This window comes from Cyrtonyx montezumae, unplaced genomic scaffold, assembly GCF_038088225.1.
Source record: "Cyrtonyx montezumae isolate F1298 unplaced genomic scaffold, pur_monq_1.0 scaffold_8, whole genome shotgun sequence".
In the NCBI taxonomy this organism is placed as follows: domain Eukaryota; kingdom Metazoa; phylum Chordata; class Aves; order Galliformes; family Odontophoridae; genus Cyrtonyx; species Cyrtonyx montezumae.
In genome coordinates this window covers 44,465,071-44,489,091 of record NW_027072089.1, presented here as the reverse complement: position 1 = coordinate 44,489,091, position 24,021 = coordinate 44,465,071, and the positions used below count along the sequence as shown (strand labels likewise).

At 41.6% G+C, this 24,021-nt stretch overlaps 1 protein-coding gene across 1 annotated transcript; it reads right to left on the bottom strand.

Moving 5' to 3' along the window:
- Window positions 1-1,387: 1,387 nt before the first annotated feature.
- ABHD3 (abhydrolase domain containing 3, phospholipase) lies at window positions 1,388-22,844 on the bottom strand. The gene is made up of 9 exons (XM_065753249.1): window positions 22,509-22,844; window positions 20,892-21,055; window positions 18,256-18,438; window positions 16,531-16,576; window positions 13,805-13,917; window positions 9,544-9,717; window positions 8,838-8,886; window positions 8,588-8,753; window positions 1,388-2,524 (listed from the first exon to the last, which is right to left on the bottom strand). The coding sequence occupies exons 1-9, from the start codon at window positions 22,653-22,655 to the stop codon at window positions 2,346-2,348; spliced, it is 1,221 nt and encodes a 406-aa protein (XP_065609321.1). The 5' UTR covers window positions 22,656-22,844; the 3' UTR covers window positions 1,388-2,345.
- Between the last annotated feature and the right edge of the window lie 1,177 nt (window positions 22,845-24,021).

The window sequence follows — 24,021 nt, the reverse complement described above, 5'->3', positions numbered from 1 at the left end:
CTTCTATTCAGTGTGAAATATATACAATGGATTAGTTTCTTTGCATCCTTAGAACCTTACATTCTGGAGCATGTTCTGGACTCAGTACTTTGGCTTGCCAGTGAAGCTTTGTGTGCAAGATATAAAAATACTACAGAGCAGAAGTTCTCACAGTGCTTCTTAGTAGCTCTCTTGTCTCTGGAAATAATTGAGTTAAGCATCTACATCTTTTGTTTCAGAAAATCAGACTGGGAAAGCTTGAAGGTAACCATAGTAAAACTTGACTGTTGTCACACAGCGTGCAGCGTTTTGAACAGTGCATTTTTCCCTAACAGGATGTAAGCAAAAGCTCTCTACATTGAGGGGATGACAAACACCTTGATAGAGGTGTTTGCTCATAAAGAGAAATGTGTCATGGTGATCTGTGTGTGGGATTGGACCTAAATGAAATAAGTGCAAAGAGACAGAAATTCTGCCATCAACCATGTTACTTTTATTTAATCAGCAAGGTGTGTTTTTAATATAAGTGGTTTTATTTTTAGTAATATTTGCTGCTGAGTTTTCAACAGTGTGATACCTGAACAATTTTACAAATATAATGCTTGATACACAGTTTATTGCTCATCATTTCTGGAGGAACATCTATTCCATAATGGGGATGAATTTAAGAATGAGTAAGGCACCCTACTAATACGCTGATTTCATCTGTTGTAGCAACATGCATCGGATTTCATTTTGCTTTTACAAGTCACTTTTCCTATTTTCCTTATTAGGGAAGAAATAAGTTAGACTTTATTGTCTGTACAAAGCCCAATGCCTTGCCTAAAAAGTCAAAACTTGAAAACACTTTCTAACTGTCAAGGTAACCTCCCACCTTATGAAACTAGCTTTCATCTAGTGTAACTTAATTTCTTCTTTATCTGAAGACGAAAGTTATTTCTGTTCTTCCCTTGCCTTTGCTGTTACTAGGATACATGCCTTGCAAGAGGGCTGTTCACGTGCTACTTAAGACAGATGACCCGCTTTGCTTTTCATCCACATTTTCTTCTTTTTTATCCACATTTTCTTCTTGTACTGACCCTGTTCAAAACATAAAAACAAAAATGCGAAGGCATCTTCGCTGCCTGATCTTGTGTCAGCGGGCACAGAACTGTCATTAGCACGAGAGAGGACCTCCACACGAGCCGCTCAGATTTGATTTCACTCTGCTCCGCATTAGGTCTTCCCAGCAGTTTTCAAAATGGTCCTTTCTCCTCGAGGATCCACTTCATCTCTCCCTCTTTCAGGGCTGCGAACAGCAGTGTCTCAGGCAGCCTCACAATCCTCATAAGCCACCAGGGCAGCAATCCTTCGCAGAGGTGCCAGTGGCTGACAGCCTACTGCTGAAGTGCGGACGCGTGATCAAACCAGCGTCACCACCCTGCCCAGCTCCCATCTTTCTTGAAACGCTTTGTTACACTCTTACTACAAATTATTGGAAACAACAGCAGAGATAATGGATTCAGATTGATACATCTTTTAATTTAAAACAGACTATCATAATTTCCTAGTGCTCTACGGTTTCTTGTTTAAAACTGTATCATTCTTGCAAGGTAATATAAACAAAACAGACAGTAATTGAATTTACCAGTTATATGGAGTGTCTATTACAGCTATGACAACGCCCAGCTATACACAAACACTGAAATGCAAAATGTCTTTTAATTACATAAGTTATTACAGTACTCTTTAAAAGGAATCTTTTGGTTACGTGTAAACACTATAAATAAGCCGCTTAAAAAAATACAGATGTAAAATGAATATGACATTGACACAGTTTAAAAAACAATAACTAGCCCTAAATCTGGATATTCTCAAGGTAAAACAGCAAAAGCCTATCGGTCTAATGCTACAGAACAGCATGCTGCAATTTAGACTTGTCTGAAGAACCAGTGTTTCTTCCTATTGTTTTCTTAAGATTTTCACCTAAGGAATGGGCCAACTTGTACTGTATTTGGCAGGATAATAAATGTTATTCTGAATGTTGCCATTCTAATATTAAAAGCCGTCTAAATTAACTCTCCTAAACATGTACTGGTTTAAATTATAATCTTGAGGAATTACCATCTATTCACTTGGTGATTTGGTTAAGTGCAATTTGATGTATGCAGAATGCTGTTTCATTTAAGGTCATTCTTAGTAAGGCATATTAAAAATAAATACAAAAGTGACAACATATTATTTAGTTTCTCGCTACAAAATCTTAGGCAAAAAATATTTTTGCGTGTAGTAATGGACTTTATCCATTTGCTGGCTTATGGTAGTTAAAATCTGTGCATTAAGCTCAACTGCCCTTGTTGGAATGTGCCACTGTGCTATAGCCAAAGCTACATGCTAAAGATTTTGTTTCCATGCTCAAACACAGCTTGCACAAACTGCTTGAAGACTCTGTCCATGTAAGTGCACTTCCTTGGCCATATTCCTTCCAGAAAACCAATGTGGCCTCCACAGGAAGTCAGAACCAGAGCAACATTTGCGTTTTGTTTGGCAGTTTCCACCGGTATAGCTAAAAGGGAGGAAAAAGAACTGCAGGTATTTATCACACTACATACGACTAAATATGCACAGTACTAACATAAGCTTAAACGTACAGCAGGAGTTAGAAACATAGCTGTGTTAAAGGCCATTTCTGCCTCTCCATCATTAACTCAGCCCTTCAGTGTGATTAGTACTTGGGTAGGGATGGTGATAGGAGGATGGTTGGACTAGATGATCTTGTAGGTCCTTTCCAACCTTATGAACCTATGAACCTATGATTCTCTGGCTGCTGTAAAGCCTTCAGAAATCACACGTTCATGTTTTTCACTGAGAGGTTGGTGAGGTGCTGGCACGGACTGCCCACAGACAGTGGGATCCCCCATCCCTGGAGGTGTTCAAGGCCAGGATGGATGGGGTCCTGGGCAACTTGATCTAGTGCCTAGATGGTCCTTAAGGTCACTTCCAACCCAAGCCATTCTATGATTCTACCTTTCTTTCAGTCCTGCTGATGTAACAGCACTATGTTTGTGCATATTTATGGTATGCTATGTATAATATAAATGAAAGGACAATCAAGCCTGCAGCTTTTAACCTTTGTTAAAATAGTCAGCTTGGAAAAAACTGAGCAATTAGTATCTTAACTGTGAATCTCATTCTCTTGGTTTTTTTTAGGAGACTGCAAGCACAAAACCATTCATCATCAGCTAAAATTAATGAGGATCCTGGTTTAGTATCACTATTGTATCTGTTTTGCTATGCAGATACACCTGTATATTTAGATCACACCAAAAAAAAAAGCAGGACACAGCACTTGCCCTGAGGAACTTGTCATCTAAACAGACAAGGTAAACAAAACGTGAGGAAGTGGGATATCACCACATGAACTGGTCAACCCAATGGCAGAAATTTATGGAACTGTGGTGTTTGTGCTCTTGATTCAAGAAATCATTATTTGAAGCAGTTTCCTCTGAAGTTTTACATATGCTAAATATGCCGTTCTCCTAACAAGCAGAGATCTCTAAACATTTCGGTGAAGAATCCTGTTTAAAGTTCCAGTTTACAAATAACAAACTTTGCAGAACAAAATCAAACAAACAAAAGAAAACACCAAAATTCACACCGATTTTTTTATTATTCAGGACTAACAGAAAAAAAACTAGCAGCAAAAGAATACCCATTTTGTCCAGAGAGAAAGAAGTAAGGGGGATTTCTCTGTATTTGTCTCAAAAAGGTTACGATTCCACAAGAAAATAAATCCAATTTTAGGTCAAGTTAAAATTGCCTCAGCACAACAGAAGGCAGTGACTCATTTGCAGGACCTTTAATACCACCTCATACATTAAAAAGCATTTTTTAAGAGAGACACTTAATCAGGTTCACTTTAGGGTGGGTCAGACGTCCATATTCCTTTCTGACTGAACTTTGCCCCCCAGCTTTTCAAAGCTTTGCGATTCTTTACCATTTTCCACTATAAAGGTGAGTAGTCATTATCCCTGCACATCTTTACCTTCTTTGTGCACACATTCCTTCCTTTCATTGGGATGCTGGCATGCTCACTGCTGCGTGCTTCGGATGCTGATTTGCCCTCATTTTCATCAAGTAGAGGAACTGCATGTTGCCTGTTCCTGAGCTAAAGGAGGACTGTCAGCCAGGGAAGCTGCACAAGATCTTGAATGCAGTGACTCATAAACAGATCCCACCTTAAAGTAGCAGGGGCAAGACTGCTCTGGGCAGCCTGCTCTAGATGTTGTCAACCCTGCCCACGGCAGCGGGGTTGAAATTAGATGATCTTTGAGGTCCTTTTCAGACCAGGCCATTCTAAAATTCAATGAAGAAGCACACTGCATTTGCACGTTCATGGGAGCAGCCTGTGCCTCAGAGCTCTGTCCCAGCAGTGTGCAGCAGAACACAAATGTTCCACTCCAGGCCTCAGCATGGATGCTAAAACCACTGCACGTGCAGTACAGGTAATGTCTTTTCTGAATGCTGTGTTATCTGGCTCCTGCCTGTAGTACAGGTACTCGATTGCATACTGAATAGTGCACATCCTGTGGGCTCCAGAGAACAGTGGTGATTATCTTGCAGAGTCGAGATTCTTCATTACTCACTGCTATCCATTTTTTTCATTCTTTCAAAGCTGCACACATTTAAGTAGATTGATTCCAGCATTTATTAAGTGATTTTGAATCTTTGCTAAGTGGAAGGAACTGTGTTTCTCACTGTCTCTGCAAAAATTCCTTGACTTTTCCTGTGTTCAGCTGGAAAATTGGAAATGCCATATGCAGGACCTGGGCCTTTTATAGCAATGCTGAGGCAAAGCTAAAAAGAAAAGTCAATGAGGCTGGCCTGACGGCTCCTTCTGTGCTGGGTGAAGTGTGAGCCACATATAGGTATTTTTGAATGTTGTTTTCTCCACCCTGCCTGTTTCCTGTTCTATCATACATTCATTTACAGCAGAATTCTGCCACAGGTCACTGCTTTTATCAAAACATCTCTGGAGACGTCCCAGACCCGCCTGGACGCCTACCTGTGCAACCTGGGCTAGGGAGCTGCTTTGGCAGGGGGTTGGACTCCATGATCTCTGGAGGTCCCTTCCAACCCCTACAGCTCTGTGATTCTGTGAAAAGCTGCAGCACTGCGCTGAATATGTAGTCATTTATTTCTATTTGCAATGAGGATGTTCAGTAGCTGCCAAGTTTGACCTGCTGTTACATCTCTGCTCTAACCTCTCCTACAGAGCACAGGAAAGCCTGTTCATGGCACAGTCTCAAACAGTTAGGTCACCATTTGTACAATTCCTCCCCAGCAGTTTCTTGCTCTGCAGCTTCTCAGGAGAGAACTTAAAAATGTGCCAAAATGCAAATGATGCTTGGCAACTGCATGGTGCTTCTCTCTGTTCCAGGTTCCAAAGCTGTTTCCAGGGACTGTTAGCCATCCACTAATAAGCCCACAGTGTAACAGAGCAAATTCTGCAATGTAAAGTGCACACAAATGGAGCACTGGATGTGATGCTCTCTGGGTTACAGAGTGGCATGCCAATAGACACTACTATTCAACTTTGTCCAAGGCTAACCTTGTATTTATGTTTCCACTGACTAAAATCTGTACTACTGCTTGATCCAGCAGTGCACAGATTTGTAATTTGTCATCACAGAACCACAGTGTAAATACATGTGCAGAATTGTTCAGAATCAATTTGCTGTGGCTTCTTTGAAGGATGATAGAAAAAACAAACCGTGGTATTTACAGAAGAGGATGCAAAATAACTCCCAAGAGTCATTACACCAAGTTTGGATTCAGAGGGTCAAAGATGTTCAATAAAAAGTACAGTACCTAACTTCAAGGGTAGGGTTTCACTTGGACACAGCATACACCAGCAGCAATTAGCTAGGCACCGCTAAGATGAAATTTAGGTTGGCTGTCTAATATGCTGCTGAAAGTCTCTGAGGAGAAAAATGCCACTTGTGACAAAAAGTTAAATGTGACACTGATACTGAACGCTACCATTCCATCTTCTTCATTTATTTTTGACTTGACTGTGTTACATATTTCCTCAAGCAATGGCTTGTTTCAATTAGTTGTGGTGAGAGAATTGTCACACAGTGAAAGAAGCATTTGCTTTCACTATTTAGTAATACCCAACACGAGAACTGCATTCCAGAATTAAACTACAGATACATCAACTGCCAAACTCCTTGAACATTTATGCACCAACATTAAGGAAGGAGTGCAAATGAATTATTTCTTTCTAACACTGGGTTACTATCAAAGGATGTATTTCACAATGTACTAAAAAATAATTGCCAGGAAATACAAAGTACATAAAAAGCCATGCAAGAAGTCGTCAGGTAATAAGAAGCAACAGAGCCAGCATCTGCCCTTTATAAAGGCTGTCGTCTCTCTTGGAGCCCAAAATGTGTATTGATAAAGCAGACTTGGGTTTGCATTCCTCAAACTCTGGAGTAGGAAGACAGGTGTGGCCAGCTTTATAAAAGATATTTAACCACATAAGAATTCTGGCAGAGCTCTCCCTCCAATGAGTTTTCTAGGCCTGTTTCCTAGGTAAGGGGCTATCTACAAGAGGAACTGAAGGTATCTTAAAAGGGATATGTATTACTGGGAGAGATGAACCACAATGAAGCATGAAATAATCAGTTCCCAAAGTCAGTGGAAGACTGGAGTCTGATTGAGAAGAAAGTCTGTGGCTTTGAATCCTCTATGCAGCTGTCATTGGAAAATGCCTCTGGTTGCTAAAGGCTTACATGTGCTCACACAAGTCAGAGTTCAAGAGAGGATGGACTATCTCTAACAGACTGTAGCACTTCTTGTTTCAGATTCTTCATGGTGCTCTACCTCACCTCTCTCTACACTGCAAGGCATCTAAAGCATTTTTTATTGTTGAGTTCTAACAATAGGTTTGATTACTTAAACAAGAGTCCATCTTCATAATCCACTGTTCACCAAGCACCGTGTTTCCTTTAAAGACCAGTTCCAAGAGAGGAAAGATCTGGTACAGCCATACTCTACGGGACTCAATCTGCTGGTTTGTCAAGCTACAGAATCCCAGAACCACAGAGCGCAGAAGGGACCTCCTGAGATCATCTGGCTCAGACCCTCTCAAACAGGGTCAGATAGAGCAGGCTGTCCAGGATCGTGTCCATCAGGTTTTGAACACCTCTGTGAGTGGAGGTGTTCAAACAACTTATTCAGGCAACCTGTTCCAGTGTGTGACCACCCTCAGAGTAAATAGACTAGACAGATTTTACATTTGGACCCTGAATTTAAGGTCATATCCATATCCATTATCATTTTCAGTACAGTATCTGCTTGCAACAGGAAAGTAACTGGACAGTTTCAAGAAAAAAAAAAAAAAACAGCCTACAGAGGCTAGTAAATATAACTCTGTCTTATTACGTTCCTGAACTATTAACTGTTGAAGGCTCATGAAGTATTCTGGAAGAGTATTTCTATGTTTGCCCTCATCTTACTTTTTTTTTTGTCTCAGTTTTGGCCAAAGTTAAGGGATAGGTGGCTGCCAGCCCTTTATATTGTTCCTGAGTAGCAAAGACAGTTTTTATTCAAGAGGAAAAAAACCAAAACAAATGTTTTTTCTAGTGCTCTCCACTGGAATGGCCCTTTTCTCTTCATGTATCTAGCAGGTCTCCAAAATACTAAAGATAACATTAAATATGTGCACTTGTCAGTTTAAGTTTTACATATGGGCACACATGCATATACAGTATCTTCCAATTCCTTCATTCTTCTGTTTGTTGTTACTAAGTTCAACTTTTTGAGTGATTCTACAATAATCTCTTGACTTGTAACAGAAGAAAACTTCCCTGAAATAAACTCAAAGTTCAACTGAATGAACTTTGTATGTAAAGGTATCAGATGTTCACTGCATTGGTGTCCTCATCAGCTGTTCATTACAGAGATTTTCTTCTACATTAACTTTTGTTTTCTCTCTTTCTTCTCAGACACCGTAACAGACTGCAGGAATAAGCGAATCTTTTTTGAGACTGTTAGCAACAGGGTTAAAGATCAAAAGCACAGTGTTCATAATGACTGCGTGGCTGGCTGAAAATAGGAAGAGAAAGGAAGGCAGGGTATTCAGCCAATCAGTTACTAGCTAATATTGCTGCTTCATCCAGTTGGGCTTTTATTGATTTTAATGTGTCTCCTTTGAGAAGCTCACCTCCTCAGTATCTTTTCTCTTGCCCTAGATTTTGGACTGTATGCTAACTCATGTATTTTCTTCCTTTTTAATTTTCAGGCACTGGATTCATTGGGAAAAAATCACACTCTAAATGTGCACATTTCTTTGATTTTTTTATATAGACTAAGGGCTAATGGCTGCCACCCCATGTGCTTCTTCTGCATTCTATTCTCATCAGACCTCTCCATACCCAGCTACTTTGTATGTGTTTTGTACTAAATAAAGTGTGAGGCTGACCCACTCCTGGAGGTTGTGATCCTAAGCATAAGTAATAGTTACATACAACTTCACACACAGTTCGTCCTCAGACCTTTATAGTTTAGCTTAAGGATTGCACAAATAGAGAAATACATTTTTTAAAAAAGCTACACTTACCATGACCTGGTGAGAAAACATCATCCACAGAGTTTAGGCATAACACTGGAATACCTACAGACTTCAGCTTGCGACACGGGCTGGCATCTTCATAGTAATCATCAATTGAGCGGTAGCCAAACATGACTGAAGTGAACTGCTTATCAAATTCTCTAACAGTTCTAGCCTGAAGTACAGAATTCAAACAGGGAATCATGTCAGCATTTGGAAAACACCATCGAGCTAAGGCAAAAGTAACATGTTTGCCTACCTTCATCACGAGATCCATATCAAATAATTTTTCCAACATTTCTCGATGCCTAAAGAGAAAGGGACAAAAATTAGAGGGCTGTATGAACAGATGTAGAAGCCCTCTGCTCCATAGATACGTTTGTATAGATAATTCCTTATCAAGAGCATGCCTGGTTTCAATTTTATCTTATGAAAAATCTGCCCGGAAATCAAGAGCAGAAGAATTGTTCATTTATACCCAGGCACATCCAGCAACATAGTCAAAATCTGCATGAGTCATGAGAAAGATGCTAAAGTTCAGAGAATTAAACATTTGAAATATAAAATACAACCCAATTTTACAAGGCAAAGGATGAACGAACCCTCTCCATGCTTCCGCGATCAAAGCCGACTTAAAAGAATTAGTACATATAAACACACGTATTTAAGTATGCGACTCAAACTCTGTGTGTGCAGATGTCTAAAAAATTCAATTGGTTAATTCCATCAGGCTAACGTACTTACAGGCTTATGCTGACTCCCTTGATGAACACAGAAATTTAGTCACATTGATGACAATTTTTTCTTGCAAAGATCCCTTTGACTTCAAAGCCCATAGAAGAACACACACAGGTCGACTTTGTGAAATGCTGTTACAGCATTAACTTCGCCAGTATTATTGTACCTGCTGCAGATCTTATGCTAACATCCTTCCATCTTGCCAAATAGTTTAGAAGGCAACTCACCTGCTGATAGAGGACTGTAGACAAGTAGTCAAGTAATAGTTGAAAAGAAGCCAGTTTAGTGGCTTCTCCAGAGACTCTACAGATTCAAAAACATTCCAACCCGCAGAGAAAATTGCAGCTGCCATTAAAGGAGTGTCTCTGCCAGTTTTGCCCAGGTAATTTAAAAGAAGCATGCTACAAACAGAAATGAAAAACAGAAACATATATACTATCAAGTTGTTCGCTTCAATCTAAAGCAAATATAACAATCAGCACCTTTTGGTCTGCTTCTCCTTACAGTTCATTGTACGAGCCTTACAGTGGTGCCTAATGCTTCTAAAAGGCAGTCAACAACATCAACATATGATTCACGAGGTTTGCTTTCACTCCCTGCGTTCAGAAAGGAACAGCGCACCGTGTGGGATGGGGGTAGAAGTGCACTTAAAAATAAGATCTGTTCTGGTCTTATTTATGTCACTGAAGGAGAGGAAAAAGTCAAGCAAATGTACCTTACCCATGGAACAGGTATTCCTGACTGCCAGTAGGTTTTACAATTTTACAACTCTTTAATTAAAGACTTCTCAAGCTGGTAAATCTAATCAGTCTGCCTGATAAATGCACCCTGGGCACACTTGCATCACTATGACACTGTCTTTGGAGTGGAAGGTAATACCACTTCAGACATTTGAAAGAACACAGTTCTCCTTTTTTTTTAACAGAAAGCATGAAAGAATAATAGATAATTAATAAAAATAACAAGTTACGAGCCAAATAAATAGTATAAATCTTGCCTTTCTGGCCAATTGCAACTTACAGTCTGTACTGCTGATGTTTAATTGAGTTGGAAAAAAAGGAGAGTTCATGAGTACCTGACCCTTCAGATGTTGAAAAACTGAATTAATGAGAAGATAGTAAAAGAACAACAGAAAAGCCCTAAGTTTTACTTGATTGCCCAATACCCCGAGGTTTCCAAGCAACATTTGAACACTAAGTCCTGAAGTCAAAACATTAGAAGCTCCACAACTTAATATAGCTTCCTGGATCACCAACACTCTATACCTTGGCTTCATCTGTTGTACTGTGGGAGACAGCAGCCTGTAGCAATGACAGTGTGAAGCAGCCTGCCATCGCAGAGAATTTATCCCTGCACACTACCCACCAAATAGCAGGATAGCAGTGCAGAAGGGAGATGTAGGTTCCTTCCTACTCACCAGTTGGTAAAGAATAACAGTGCTTGGGAACGTGTACCTGCAAACTACTCAAACCCAATGAGGAAAGCTCCCTGTGACACATACAGGAGCTAGGTATACTCCCTCTCACTCACAGAAGAGGAGGAACCTATGAGCCATGGGTCAATATACTCCAAGAAGAATGTTGAGCCATAAACCAGTAAAAAAGGTTGCAGTAATAGCAGAAACCACTTCTAACAGAATTTACAGAACACAAATGGTTGAGAGAGAGGGTTTAGGAATATTTGTTTTAGAAAACGAAGTCTCTTCCCAAAACAGATCCAAAGATCTGATGATCAATTACATTTATAACTTTGTGAAGTGAATATCTATTTTTCTTCTCAAATGGGCAAATATGTCCTTTATAACTTAAGTGGAAATTAAAAAAAAATAATTTAAAGGATAAATAATGAAAAATATTGCGAGATTAGGACGTGGATGATTTTACCAATATGCTCCTGGTGAAATCTCTGCTCCTGCTTTATTTTAAACATGTTAAGTGCTCCAATTAATTCTGAAGTATGGAGACAGTCCCCATGTGGTCTTTTTTGATTGAGTTAAAAAAAACCAAAGCACGTGAAGGTGGAAGGTAGGGATGGGTGGGGAGATGGCTGCCAGGGAGATGCAGTCATTGCCCAAGCATGCAGGAGATGCCGTATGGAATACCTGAAGTTCAACTGGAATTGGAATTGGCAAAGAATGAGCAGAACAGGAAGGGCTTCTCTAAGTACATTGGTACCAAAAGAAAGGCTCAGAACAGCATTCAGCCCTTATCCCCTCGACAGCAAAGCCAGTTGTATCACTACAGAAGGCAAGCAAATCGTTCAAGCACACTTTGTCCTTGATAAACCCAGTCTCATTCTTACCATTTGTATAACTGGAGATGGCTTCCAGAGGATCTCTTCAAAGAATGAGGCTAGGCTGACCAACCTGTATTCCTCCCTGGACCTCCTGTTCAACAGAGCAGGGGACCTTATGACAAAACATTTGTAAAAGGACAAGGGTACCTTTTATTTTCTGTCTGTAATGCTAAAGTATGTTCTCAGGCCTACTAGGTCCCTCTGCCTAGTGGCAGAGTATGGGAGACTGCAGCATTACTTATGGAAGAGGAAGACTGAGTGAGGAACCAGTTATGCAAACTGGACATATACAGGATGAAGCAAGGAGCACCAAAGATCCAGAAGGAGAGAGACAAGGTCTTTGTGAACCTGCTATCACTTTTGAAACGTTGCAGCAACTATAGTATATTCCTGATGTCTGGAAAAAAAGTACATCACACAAACAACACAAAAAAAAAAAAAAAGGAGGAGGAAATACAGGCTGGTCAGCCTAACTTTGGGACTATCATCTGGATTCCATTTCAAAGCATGTAGAGACTGAGGTGACTGGTAACAGCTAGAATGTTCCCAAAAAGGACAAAGCATACCTGACTACCTGCTCTAATAAGCTGATCACTTTCAATGATTATAGGAAGGGACAGGACGTTGCTTGTTTTGACTTAAGCAGGGCTTTTGACAGTCTTCCATGATTTCCATGTAGCCAGTAGAGGGACAGAGTATTAATAGGTGACCTGTAATGTGGTAGAAAACTGGCTTAGACCACTAGGTTCAGATGGCTGTGATCAGGAACATGAAATCCACAACCGAAGGGTTTGGATCTATTTACTGGGATCAGTACTGGGGCCAATACTGCATAACACCTGCATTAACAACTGCATAATAAGAACTACAACCTTGGTAGTCTTGCAGGCCAAACTGTGGGGAGTGTCAGGTGCAAAAAAAAAACAAAGCTGCCATTCTGAGTGCCCTCAATAGGCTGCAAATATGGACTGGCAGACAACTCAAGAAGTTCAACAAAGGCAAATGTAAGTCTTACACCTAAGACAGACTCATGACTGGAAAAAGAGCAGCACTGCTGAAAATGGCTTGGGAAATCCGAACACAGATCAGCAGTGCACCCTTGCAGCCATGAAGATTAACAATATGCTGTGCTATGTTAGTACAAGCAAAACAAGCAGATCTAGGCAAGTGATTATTTCCCTGCACTTGGCACTTACAAGGTGATATCTGGAGTAGCAAGCCAAATTTTGGACTTTCCAGAAAGACTGATATTGACAAACTGAAGAGGTCCATATCTCTTTATACTGAATACACTGGCAAAAGTTCAACAGCAACAATGGAAAAAGACTGGCCTGATTTAAAAGGCTGCCAAGTTCCTGATTTAATTAAAAACTACAGTGCTTGAATAAATCCATATTTATCCCAAAGCTCCTACAAGTCATTAGTAGATTAGTGTCAACGTACAGGTCTATTACCTGTCCACTGTCCATAAAACTCATGACAATGAAGTCTCAAAGTTCCCATTGTGCCTGCAGTGTTGCTAATGGAAGCAATCTTCTCATTCAATTTTTGTTCAAGAGGCTGTCTGAACATTTCTCCTACCTTCTAGCAGTGACTTAGCTAGCAACTGTTCTATCACTATCTGTTCTAGCTGTGCTTTTTGGACACAAGCCAGGACACAGCAAGTCTTAACACCACATGCTAAAATCAACCCATACTGGCTTCAGTAACAATACTACTACTTGCTTTTGAGAGAGACAGAGCAGATACCCACATCTCTTCCAGCACAGCCTACCCACACACTGCAGAACCTGGGCAGACTGAATATCTTTTTAAAACTTGTGAATTCCAGAGACTGTTAAGAAACATGGTATGTTAGCTCTAGTTTCTCTATTCCTTTGTTCCAAAGATGGTCTTCATAGCTTCCACAGATTGTATAGCCCACCTGCTCCTCTGTCAATCTGTGTTCCCTGTTTGTCCCTCTGCTCTCCTCCACCCCATCTTTTGAACGCTGCCTGCTTCCTATCTTACTTGACACAGAGCTAAAAGCCTCAAAGAAGTTAAGCTTCTAAGAGTCTTCTGAATGTTCACAAGTACAGACAGACCAAAATTAGTTGCAGTAAGTATTGCAGAATAATAATAGTTTACAATCATGCTGTAACAGTCTTATGAAGATCACAGATAAGCAGAGACTCCTCTTGCATAATATCTTACCCTCCCATAGAAACACCTGCTGCCATGAAGGGAGCTGAGGGGTACAAGTTGTGTATGTGATGAATAACTGCCTCCAAATCCTCTGTGTTAGCTGCACAGTAAGTCCTTGGAGTCTGTAAGGAGTCATCGGGAAAAATGCCATCATAAGCTTTTTTATCAACCTTTAAGGACAAAGCAAACCGTACAGTGGGACATTTATATAACGAGATAAATTTAACATTTATCCTGAAAGTGTACTAAATAGCAAATAGAAACCCAAGCATTTCAGGAGGAAGTGGATGAAGGAGAGGCTTGCTATCATTACAAAATCAAAAAGGTGATAAAGATGTTCACTACCTGCAACTAACAAATCATTAGGTGAAAACAGATCACAGAGTCACTAGCTAAACTAGATAAAACTAGGTAGGTACTAGATAGTATTTTTAAGACATTTTAAGGAAATGAAAACACATCATAAAGGCTATAATTTACTACTAAAAAAGAAGTCACAGTGACAATTAGACTATCTTTACCCACATTCAAATGACTAAGGGAATACTAGATTTCAAGTTCTGTCAGCTTGAACTTGAAAGGTAGACAATATTTAGATTCTATGCACAATACAAACAAAGTTTACCTAATTCACTACCATACTCTATTAACAAAAGCAATGGAATGTGTATATTATCCCTTCTCTATCTACCAGCAGCAACTCTTCAGATCTTGAACTGGAAAGTGGAAAGCCTTCCACAGCCATCACTGGGATTTGGATAACCCCCTCCCCCTGCTGACCCGAAGGTAGGATAAGCATAGCTTTTGAGCCTCACCTGCATAGGCAAGTACCACAGGCTACAACCTGAAGACTTTCTGGAGCAGTGTAAGGGAAATAAATGCTTTCAGGAACAGTAGGAACCACAGTGGGTTTTTTTTTCTAATGGTGTTCTCTAGATTTCTGGTACATCAAGAGAGATTTTAACTGTAGCTGTTACTAAACATGTTAATGACCTTGAATTAACTTAAGGTAGTGGCTCGCCTGCCACAATTCAGTATGAACATTAAAATTAACTGTAAAAGTACTCAATTTTAAATTTTAACTGTTTTTATTTTTGTTGCCTGCAGTAACAGTGTATATTGCAGTGTTTTGTTTTTTTTTGTTGTTGTTGTTTAAAACTGTTTGCAGTTAAACAGTGTGGATATTTGTGGATGATTTTATCAAGTTTAATTAGAAGAAGCTGATTAAAGTAGATTTAACATGAATATTAAAACGTTGAAGTAAAAGATGTTAAAAAAGAGGAGAGAAAGGCTAAATGTGGGTAATTAACACTGAAGATGTTTTCCACTTATGTTGCATTTCCAATTCTCATCCACACGAATCACTGTGCCCTTTATTGCATCCTATTAATTATAAATTGTGTGAATGTGTTTTATTTTAATTAAGTTGTCAAGTTTACAAGGACAAATACATGATTTTTGGTAACTAATATCTAATGTACTCTAAGTGAAAGTATATCAGATGAAAAGTTTATAAAGCTATAACTAAAGTTATAGAACTAGAGTTTATAAAACTATTTAATTTCAGTTAATGCCTGATACTTCTATCAGGATACCCATTCATTGTACTAAGGTATTTTAAGACAATGTCTTCATTCACGTTGGCTGTGGTAATCTAATATTTGATTATTCCATAACAATAATTCACAGTAACCTTTAATTAAAAAACAAAAAACCTCATTTATTTAACAGATACCCTATATAGCTATCACACAGTGTAAATTTATATCTGTCTTTAAAAAGACGAGAAAAATAATTACTTGCATGACTAACTTCCACTGTGCTGCTCAACCATGCTTCAAACTCATTAACTAGGGATTTCATATTGCAATGTAGAAACACCCTTACAGAAGACATTACAATTTCAGCTGTTAGGCTCCACAGAAAGATCTTAAAATGCTTAAATATGTAAATCCGATTACACTAAGTTACACACAATGCACCCAAACAAGAGATCTTTTCTGTAAGTGCTTCAGAAATTCATCAATAAGGACTTTGTGTATCACAAAACTGCTTTGCGGATCCATCTCCAAAAGTATGCAGGAAACTACCCTAATGTGGCAATATTTGCATTGAAGCACTTTATCTGATTATGGGAAAACATTCAGAACTTTTAAAGTCTGAAACTAGGGGACTAAAAATAGCAAAACAATACTGAGTATTATGCACACTCACACCAGCTGCAAAACTCAACAAAACGCATATGAAGAAACAAAGCTTATTCAGCACTATTTCATCACGCCTTGTGCCCAGCTGCAGAAAATGTTTAGCTTCACAGCCTCATCATCTGTGGGACTGCCAGCTATTTCTAGGCAAACGTGACATGTATTTATTTTTAGATATGGCTATCCATATAAATCCACTTCATTAATTCAGTAACACATAACACAGATCAATTTTAACAGCACAACTTTTTAATCATAACAAAAATTAGCTTAAATTGATATTGGCAATTGTGAAAGTAATTACCATGGCTCCTATTGTTAAAACAATTTTGTGTTGACCAGTTGGTCCCTGAGTTTTAAAAAAAAAGATGGTATCTGCTCGTTATTGATGTACCAGATGAAATGTTCTTCTCTGCATTTTCAACGTACACTACAGGCTTCCCTCATTTAACTAGAGCCTTAAAAATACACTGCAGGTTACATATGTACTGATTACGCAAGAGAGATGTTTATCTTCACATTCATCCTTACCAGGAGTTCTTCACCAGCAATTCCTCGATTGTTAAAAACCACGCATCTAAAAATTGAGAAAGTAAATTCAATTATAGAGAGCTTTGTTTGTCTAAAAACATAACGCACACACACAAATTAAGATACATAAAGAAATACAAGCCAGTTCTATGGGTAAGTTCAGAACATAAATATTTACTGTTCTACTAATGCTGAAATCTGACAGGTGCAGAGTGACCTTTATACCAGAAAGACTTTAAGTGAACTCTGTGATTTGTCGGCCTACAGTCAGACTGCAGGATGAGATCTGTGTGGCTTACCTGACAGCAGGGCTTGCATCTTGCTCTGCCTGCACTCAGAGCTGGCCAACTATGGGCTGGAAGTTGTGCCAGTGCAGTGCTGAGCCTAAAGCGGGGCTCTGAAAAAGGAGAGCTACGTGCAGACATCCTCCATATCTACATCATTTTATGAAATAGCAAGAAATGACCCAAATCAAAACGACAACAGCTACTTCTAAATCTTGTACAGGATCCTGGGGACAAGGCTTCTCTTTTTGTCCTGTACAGCAAAGTTTTTGCTTTGCTGGAGTTGTTGAATTTTCTAGCAGTTCCATACTACTTTAGGAACATATGCTTTCTTAATAAATCTTATTTTCCTATTGCTCTTCTACCATGTCATTGGAATAATTTTGTTAAATAAAATATACATATTTAGATGGGTTAAAGGCATGAAAAAAAATGACTTATTTTTCTGTTTTTCAGATGTTGCTGTTTAAAACCAAAACCTAAAGTTCTTTTTAATGTCATATTTTCCTTCGTTAGGTAACAAAAATGCAGATTTTTCTTTCAGGACTATTTTAAAAACAATTCTAAGTTGTTGCTGATTTGTGTTTTTTCTTCCTCCAGTGCTGTTTACATGTAAGTTTTGAAGCGATTGTGATTTTAAAAGCAGTTTGAGCAGTTAAGAGTGCTGCTGAACTTTCACGACTTAGTGAAAGTCACTCAGGTGTCCAACGGAGAACAAATAGCCACAAATTAGTATAAGCACTCATATATACTTGAAGGACTTCATATTGTCAACCAGAACCCAGTCTGCAATTATAAAATGCCACATTTCAAGCAACGATCCTGGAACAATGACAACTTATTTTAAAGCACAGTTGCAGGAATATGATTACATAAAGGAATTATTCACTGACTAATCCACTTATTATACCCAATTCTGACCAGAAGCCTTTATAACGAAACTAAATTAAGCAGTGGCAATCAAGAGGTGACAAACCTCTTCTTGCAGCATTAACAGTACGAGTGGGTTGGCTTCCCTTTCTGCACTCAGGAATTGGAGGCTACTGAATCAGGCAGTTCTGGCATTCAGCAGCTGACCTCCTCCAAGGCCTGCTGCCAGTAGTCCATCCACACAAGGCTTTGTGAAGCTGAATACAAACTCCTTCTCAAGGAAGTGTAAAGGTACACAAGTGCTGATGATACAGTTTAGGACACAGCAGCAAAGATCTATACAGACAGGATGTGTTCACTGCAATTTCTGGAGCACATCTGTAGATACTAGAACAGACTTTTAGAATTAACTGCCAGTTACATAACTTGGTGATTATTATTATTATTATTACCTCTAATACTTTCTTACATAAACTAATTTCCCTAAATCTCATTTACTTTAGGAAGACACCTCATACATGCACATATTTGATCTTGCACACAAAATACAAGTAGTGAAATACAACAGCACCTATATCCCAGTGTTTCACTCTGATGGATCATATGAAGAATGTAGGATTCCTTGCTCGTTCCTGTCAGACCAGGCAATAACAGGACTGTAGGTCTTGTGCTGGCATCCAGATAATATAAGCTGTCATTATTATCAAACCAATCCAGCGAAATCTGTCCTCCATCTGCTGTTCTAATGAGCTCACTGAAAGGCACATTTTAAGACAACCACGATTAGATTTAAAAATGTATGCATTCGAGTAAGAGAGCTTAAACTGTAAAAACTACCAGCTGTGAAATCTGCATTGCCCATTGTGTTTTAACACTGAAAGTACCACCCGAGTACATTCACAGATACACCATTCCCAAAGACTCAAACCTCCAGGTGACATGAGTTAGTGCAGTCACTTCATGGCACAAGTCCAGCTTACAGTCAACAGAGAGCTGACCTTTCATCATTTGCTGTTGATGTAGTGGAAGTTTGTAACGTGGCTTTTGGCACTGCCTCCTATTTTATGGGGGCTTGTGTACTACTGTTTTCCTTTGTGTGGTTTGAGAACCTTTTGATTGCACTTGGAGCAGTGTGTTAAATATTTATCACGTGTTTTTTTTCCCTCAACTCAAAGAAGCAGTGTGTATAATGGATGACACTTTGCTATGTTTTTAGCACACAGAACACAAACAGACACTACTCCATCTTTACAGCATCAGTGAAGCCAGAATTTCACCCTGCATCTCTACCAACTTTGCTAGCATGAACTCCTAAAATGTATATCTTAAGAATGTAACAACTGTGATACTATACCAAGCAGCTAAGCATGGATTAAACAATGTGAAGATGGTTTCAATTTGTTTATGATTATTATTTTTTTTTACTGGAGACATATAGCACCTTCCCTTTTCTCTGGTAATGAATACATCGTGTGGAGGAGTTAATGTAGAAACTACCAAGATTTAAGTCTTCTTCACATTTGATTTTTCATTTGAAAATACGGTTTTGATAGAACTAACTACAGATTTTAAAGCTAATCAGCCTTCTTGGACTTACAACATCAGCTTTGCCCTTTTTCATTAATGAGCAGTAGATGCAATGCTAGCATGTACTGCCAACACAATCTCAAATGGTGTAAATTAAGCTTTGCCTCATGGAACTACATTTCTTTCCTCACAAACCTTGAAGCAGAGTATACAAGCAGGGCTACAAAAAGCGGACACGGCCATGCCACTGAAATGTTTCCTAGTTACTAAAACTAAGGGAAGCTGCTAAATGCTAAATCTATTCTACCATGCAAACAGAGCTGAAACAACTTGTGCTGTGTCTAGGTTCCGGAGCACAAAAGTATTTCTCCTTAGCTCTTGTGCCAAACGCTTCACTTGCCAGACTTAGTCTCACTTCTGTGTGAGAGAGATCAGCTAAGGACAAACAATACATGTAATTTCTTTCCTCTTAGAATTTAGGCGTCAAAGAACACAAGATAAACCTGACAGGTAAAAGTTACTCTGAAAATTCCAGGAGTCTCATACATTCAGAACTGGGCTGAGAGCAGCCATGCTACGATTAAAGTTGGACATATTGGTTATATGGACAGAGTGATAGCGTTACCTTTCCAAAATGAAAGCATTCAATCACTGGAATATTTGATGCACAGGATGACTCTGCTGCCATCCAGAAGGACCTCAACAGGATGGAGAAATGAGTTCACAGGAACTGCATGCAATCCTACAAAGGGATGTATCAAGTCCTGTATCTGGGGAGAAACAACCCCCAGGCACCAGAACACGATGTGGGCCAACCAGCAGGAAGGCAGCTCTGCAAAAAAGGACCTGGGGGTTCTGGTGAACACAGAGGTGAAGGTGAGTCTGCAGTATGCCCTTGCCATGAAGAAGACTGATGGTATCTTGGGCTGCACTGGGCAAAGCCTCACCATCAGGTCAAGAGAGGTGATCCTTCCATTCTACTCAGCACTGGTGAGGCCACACCTGGAATGCTGGGTCCAGTTCTGGGTCCCCAACACAAGAGAGACATGGACACACAGCAGAAAGTCCTACAAAGGGCCATCAAGATGCTGAAGAGCCTGAAGCATCTCTCCTGTGGAGTCAGGCTAAAAGAACTGGGCCTGTTCAGCTCAAAGAGGACAGAACCAGGCTCTTTTCAGCAGTGCCCTGTGCCAGGACAAGAGGCAGTAGGCACAACTGGAACACAGGAGGTGCCCTCTGAACATCAGGAAGCACTTTTGTGCCATGTGTACGATGGAGCACTGGCATAGGTTACAGAATCTCCTCCTTGGAGATCTTTGAAAGCTGCTGGGATATGGGCCTGGGCAACCTCTGGGTGGGTTAGACCAAATGACCTTCAGAGGTCCTTTCCAACCTCAACCAGCCCATGAACATATAACCACATCAGCTCCTATGCCAACACCTGTATTTCAGTGCTCCAAAACCCTCTGAGCTATAACAGGGGCACATGGGATGCTGACTTTCTAAACCTACTGCATAGTGAATCCAGGATTGAAACAGTTCCAAACCTAGGAAAGATCTGTAGAGATGAGCATAAACCAAACATATGGGTGCAAGCTTGAGCAATGATGGTAGCTGTGACCCAGAGTAAGATAACCACTGGCTACACAAACCGTCTCTTTCCAGAAGAAAGGCACTTACTTTCTGTACTGTACTTGGGGTCTAGAGGTGATAAAGGGACGCAGGAGTGTCTGCACCCGACCTTCCCAGCACCAAATCGTGGGATAGTAAGTTTCTGTCACAACAGGACAATACTCTTCCAGAAAGCGGCAGAAACGTTCATTGCTTGCCACCAGCTGGGGTTTCTAGGAAGAGAGACTACAGTCAGGAACGGGCATTCAGTGGAAAAATAAATAAATAAGTCATAAATCAACAAAAGTCTGTTTAAATCCTACCCCAGAAGACTAGTTTCTTTAATATATCTACTTACAGTGGTTCTTCCTTTCATAGTAAAGAGATAAGTAAACAAAAAACGAATGAAATGACAAAATTGTACAACTGAAAAACAAAAAACACTAAGCGTTACGGATTCCTTACCTATTATTCCAGCTCTGTTTCTACCAGCATCATACCTTTCCCCAAGGAACCAAAAACATAGCGTACCACGGCAACTGAGAAAGACTGTATCACATTGATTTTCCTGTATGACGCAGAAACAAAGCTTAACCAGGGACGTGGAGTGTGCTCCTGCAGTTCCTATTTTAACCTGGTAGGACACTTATTCTCCCACCTCACACTACAGCACACGCTGCATTAGTACTCACCTCTAATAATGCTTTGCATGCAGATATATTTCTCACAGCCTCAATTCCAACTAACGTGGTAATCATCATACCAAGTGACTCTTATTTTAGCAACCACATTTCTTAAGCTTCCCTTTTACACTGACTCTTCAGGCAGTAGCAGGACAACAACAGAAGATTTGAAGAAAAGCGTTACACACACAGCAGCAGCAGCATGTCCTCCTGACCCTTTATTTTCCTCCTCTGACAATAATAAAGTGTTCTTTTTCTGCTGGAGAGGAAGGCAACGTTCTCAGCAATTCTATGGGAGCTCGTCACAGCGCGCAAGTTTTTACCAGCCTTAAATCTTTGCATATGTGCATTTTCAGTTGGTTAAGCACTCAATGAGGCACTCGCTATTACTCCGCGGGGCCGCTTTAATTGGGATCAGGCTCACTGTACCCAAATGATGCGTGATACCACTCCTGACCAGACGCAAGAGAGTGGCAGAACCCTAAAACGCGGCGGCAGCGAGTCCAACAGTACTTAAACCGGCACCGAGGGCACACACAAGGGCAGCGAACTCCTTCGTTACCCGCGCCGCTCCAAAACCCCAGTCGTGGCCCTTTATCAGAGCTGGGATTCCTCAGCCCCTTCCCGAGCCACCGCTCCTCGTCTCGCCGCACTGCAGGACACCACCAGGCAGAGCCCCACGCCCCGGGGGCCGGGCCCCCCCCTCCGCCCCCAGGGCCGCGCTTCGGGCTGCGGGGAGGCCGCGCACCCCCTCACTCCGGGATGGCCGCGCACCCAAGCTCGGGACTGCCTCACGGCCCGGCCCGGCCCGGCCCGGCGGCTAAGGGCCCTCCGCGGGCTGACCTCGCCGCAAGGACGCCAGGCACCCCGCGCACGGGGTGAAGGAAGGGACGCCGCGCGCTGCCTGCCGCCGGACAGCCGAGGGCCGAGGTGACCTTCGCGGGGCTGCGGGACGCTGTCAGCGGGACACCTGCGGAGCCCGGCCCGCCGCCCTCCCGCTCACCTTGGCGATGCTGCTGAGGTAGTAGCAGGCGTAGGCGACGCCGAAGCCCAGCACCAGGGACAAGCCCACGCCGGAGCCGAAGAGCCCCACGCGGACCTGGCTCTCCAGGTACAGGGACAGCTCCCGGGTCAGCACCTGCCAGTCCATCGCGCCGCACCACCGCCCACGGCCGGAGCGAAGAAGAGGAGGAGGAGGAGGAGGAGCCGCCGCCCGGCTCCCGCTGCCCACCGGCTGCGCAAGGCGCCGGGCACCGCTCCGCGTTACAGCGCCGCCGGCGCCATGCCCGGCCCGCCCCCGACCCGCCCCGGCCTGCGGGGAGCGCGCGTCCGCCTGAGCGGGGGACCTGGGGCGGTGGGAGGTGGCGGAGGGGCCCGCGGGGCCGGGAGAAGCGGCGCGGCCGGGCCGTGGGGCGGCTCAGCCCGCGGCTGGTGCTTTCCTGGCGTGCCTCTAATCTGCGCTTTCCCCTCACGTGGGACGTCCTGAGGCCGGGGGTAGAGGGTGCGGCTGGTGCCGGCGTATGAGGACCCAGTGACTGCGGTACTGCCCTTGCCCGCGGTCTATTACTTGTACAGAACAAGTGCCCTTAACTGTACCGAAGGGAGAGGGGAAGCAGGGGATTTCCAGATGCAGCATCGGCTCATCTACAGCCGTGGAAATGTTTTATCGAGACCGAAGCGTGCGGCAGCTTTGCCGCCTCTCCCTTTCGTTACAAGGCGTTAGTGAGGAGCAGAGGGGAGCAGATGCAGCCTGGAGATCCCCGGGGGATCTCTGCCGACTCCCTTCCAGCAGCACGGATTGCTGCATCGGGGCCCTCGCGTGTTTGCCTGCTCTGATGCTTCTCTCTCCAGCTGAAGTAGCAGTGTGTCTGCACTTTTCCTTGTTAAAATCGTAGGAGTGCAGCTGATAACACATGGGTGCCCAGCTTTTTGGCTTGCCTGGGCTGCATTGAGTGAAGAAGAATGGTCTTGGTCCATATACATAAGTATATAAATAAGTCACCCATAATGTAATGCCTCCTATTTATTTCCATGGAAATGACAACAGATAAGAAGAGCACAACAGTGCTATTTGGTAGAGTAAATTCTCATCTGCAAAACGCTATTTTTTGACATAGTCACTACCATTTGCCCTGCATTTTTGCCAGCAATTAACAATAATCTGCATGCCATGCTCATAATTCTCAGTGAGTTCTCAAGCTATTGCTCAGAGATTTTTGACTAAATTTTACTCTTTCTATACTTCATCCTTGCAAATAGTCATTCTTAAACGTACCGGCCCATAGGTTGCACACACCTGGGATAATAGAAACATCCTGTGGCTGGGCATCTACTGTTGGAGCTGCTCACACACATCACAAGACTCAGCAGTACCTTCCCGCTCCTTACTTTGTGCCTCAGCTCCATGATCTGTTTCGGGAAATACAGGCTTTGTTTGTTGAGACTCTTCCTTGCAAGGAAGTTCTAGTTGTTCTATTTCACTGTCTTGCTATGCCTAGGAGAATCATCACAAAAAC

Excerpts from the sequence above, each read along its gene's own strand:
- ABHD3 (XM_065753249.1), bottom strand. The coding sequence starts at position 22,655 with ATGGACTGGCAGGTGCTGACCCGGGAGCTGTCCCTGTACCTGGAGAGC. Across the intron at positions 18,439-20,891 it reads CCCCAAGTACAGTACAGAAA|TGAGCTCATTAGAACAGCAG; the intron begins GTAAGTGCCTTT and ends TGTGCCTTTCAG. Across the intron at positions 8,754-8,837 it reads ATATGGATCTCGTGATGAAG|GCTAGAACTGTTAGAGAATT; the intron begins GTAGGCAAACAT and ends TCTGTACTTCAG.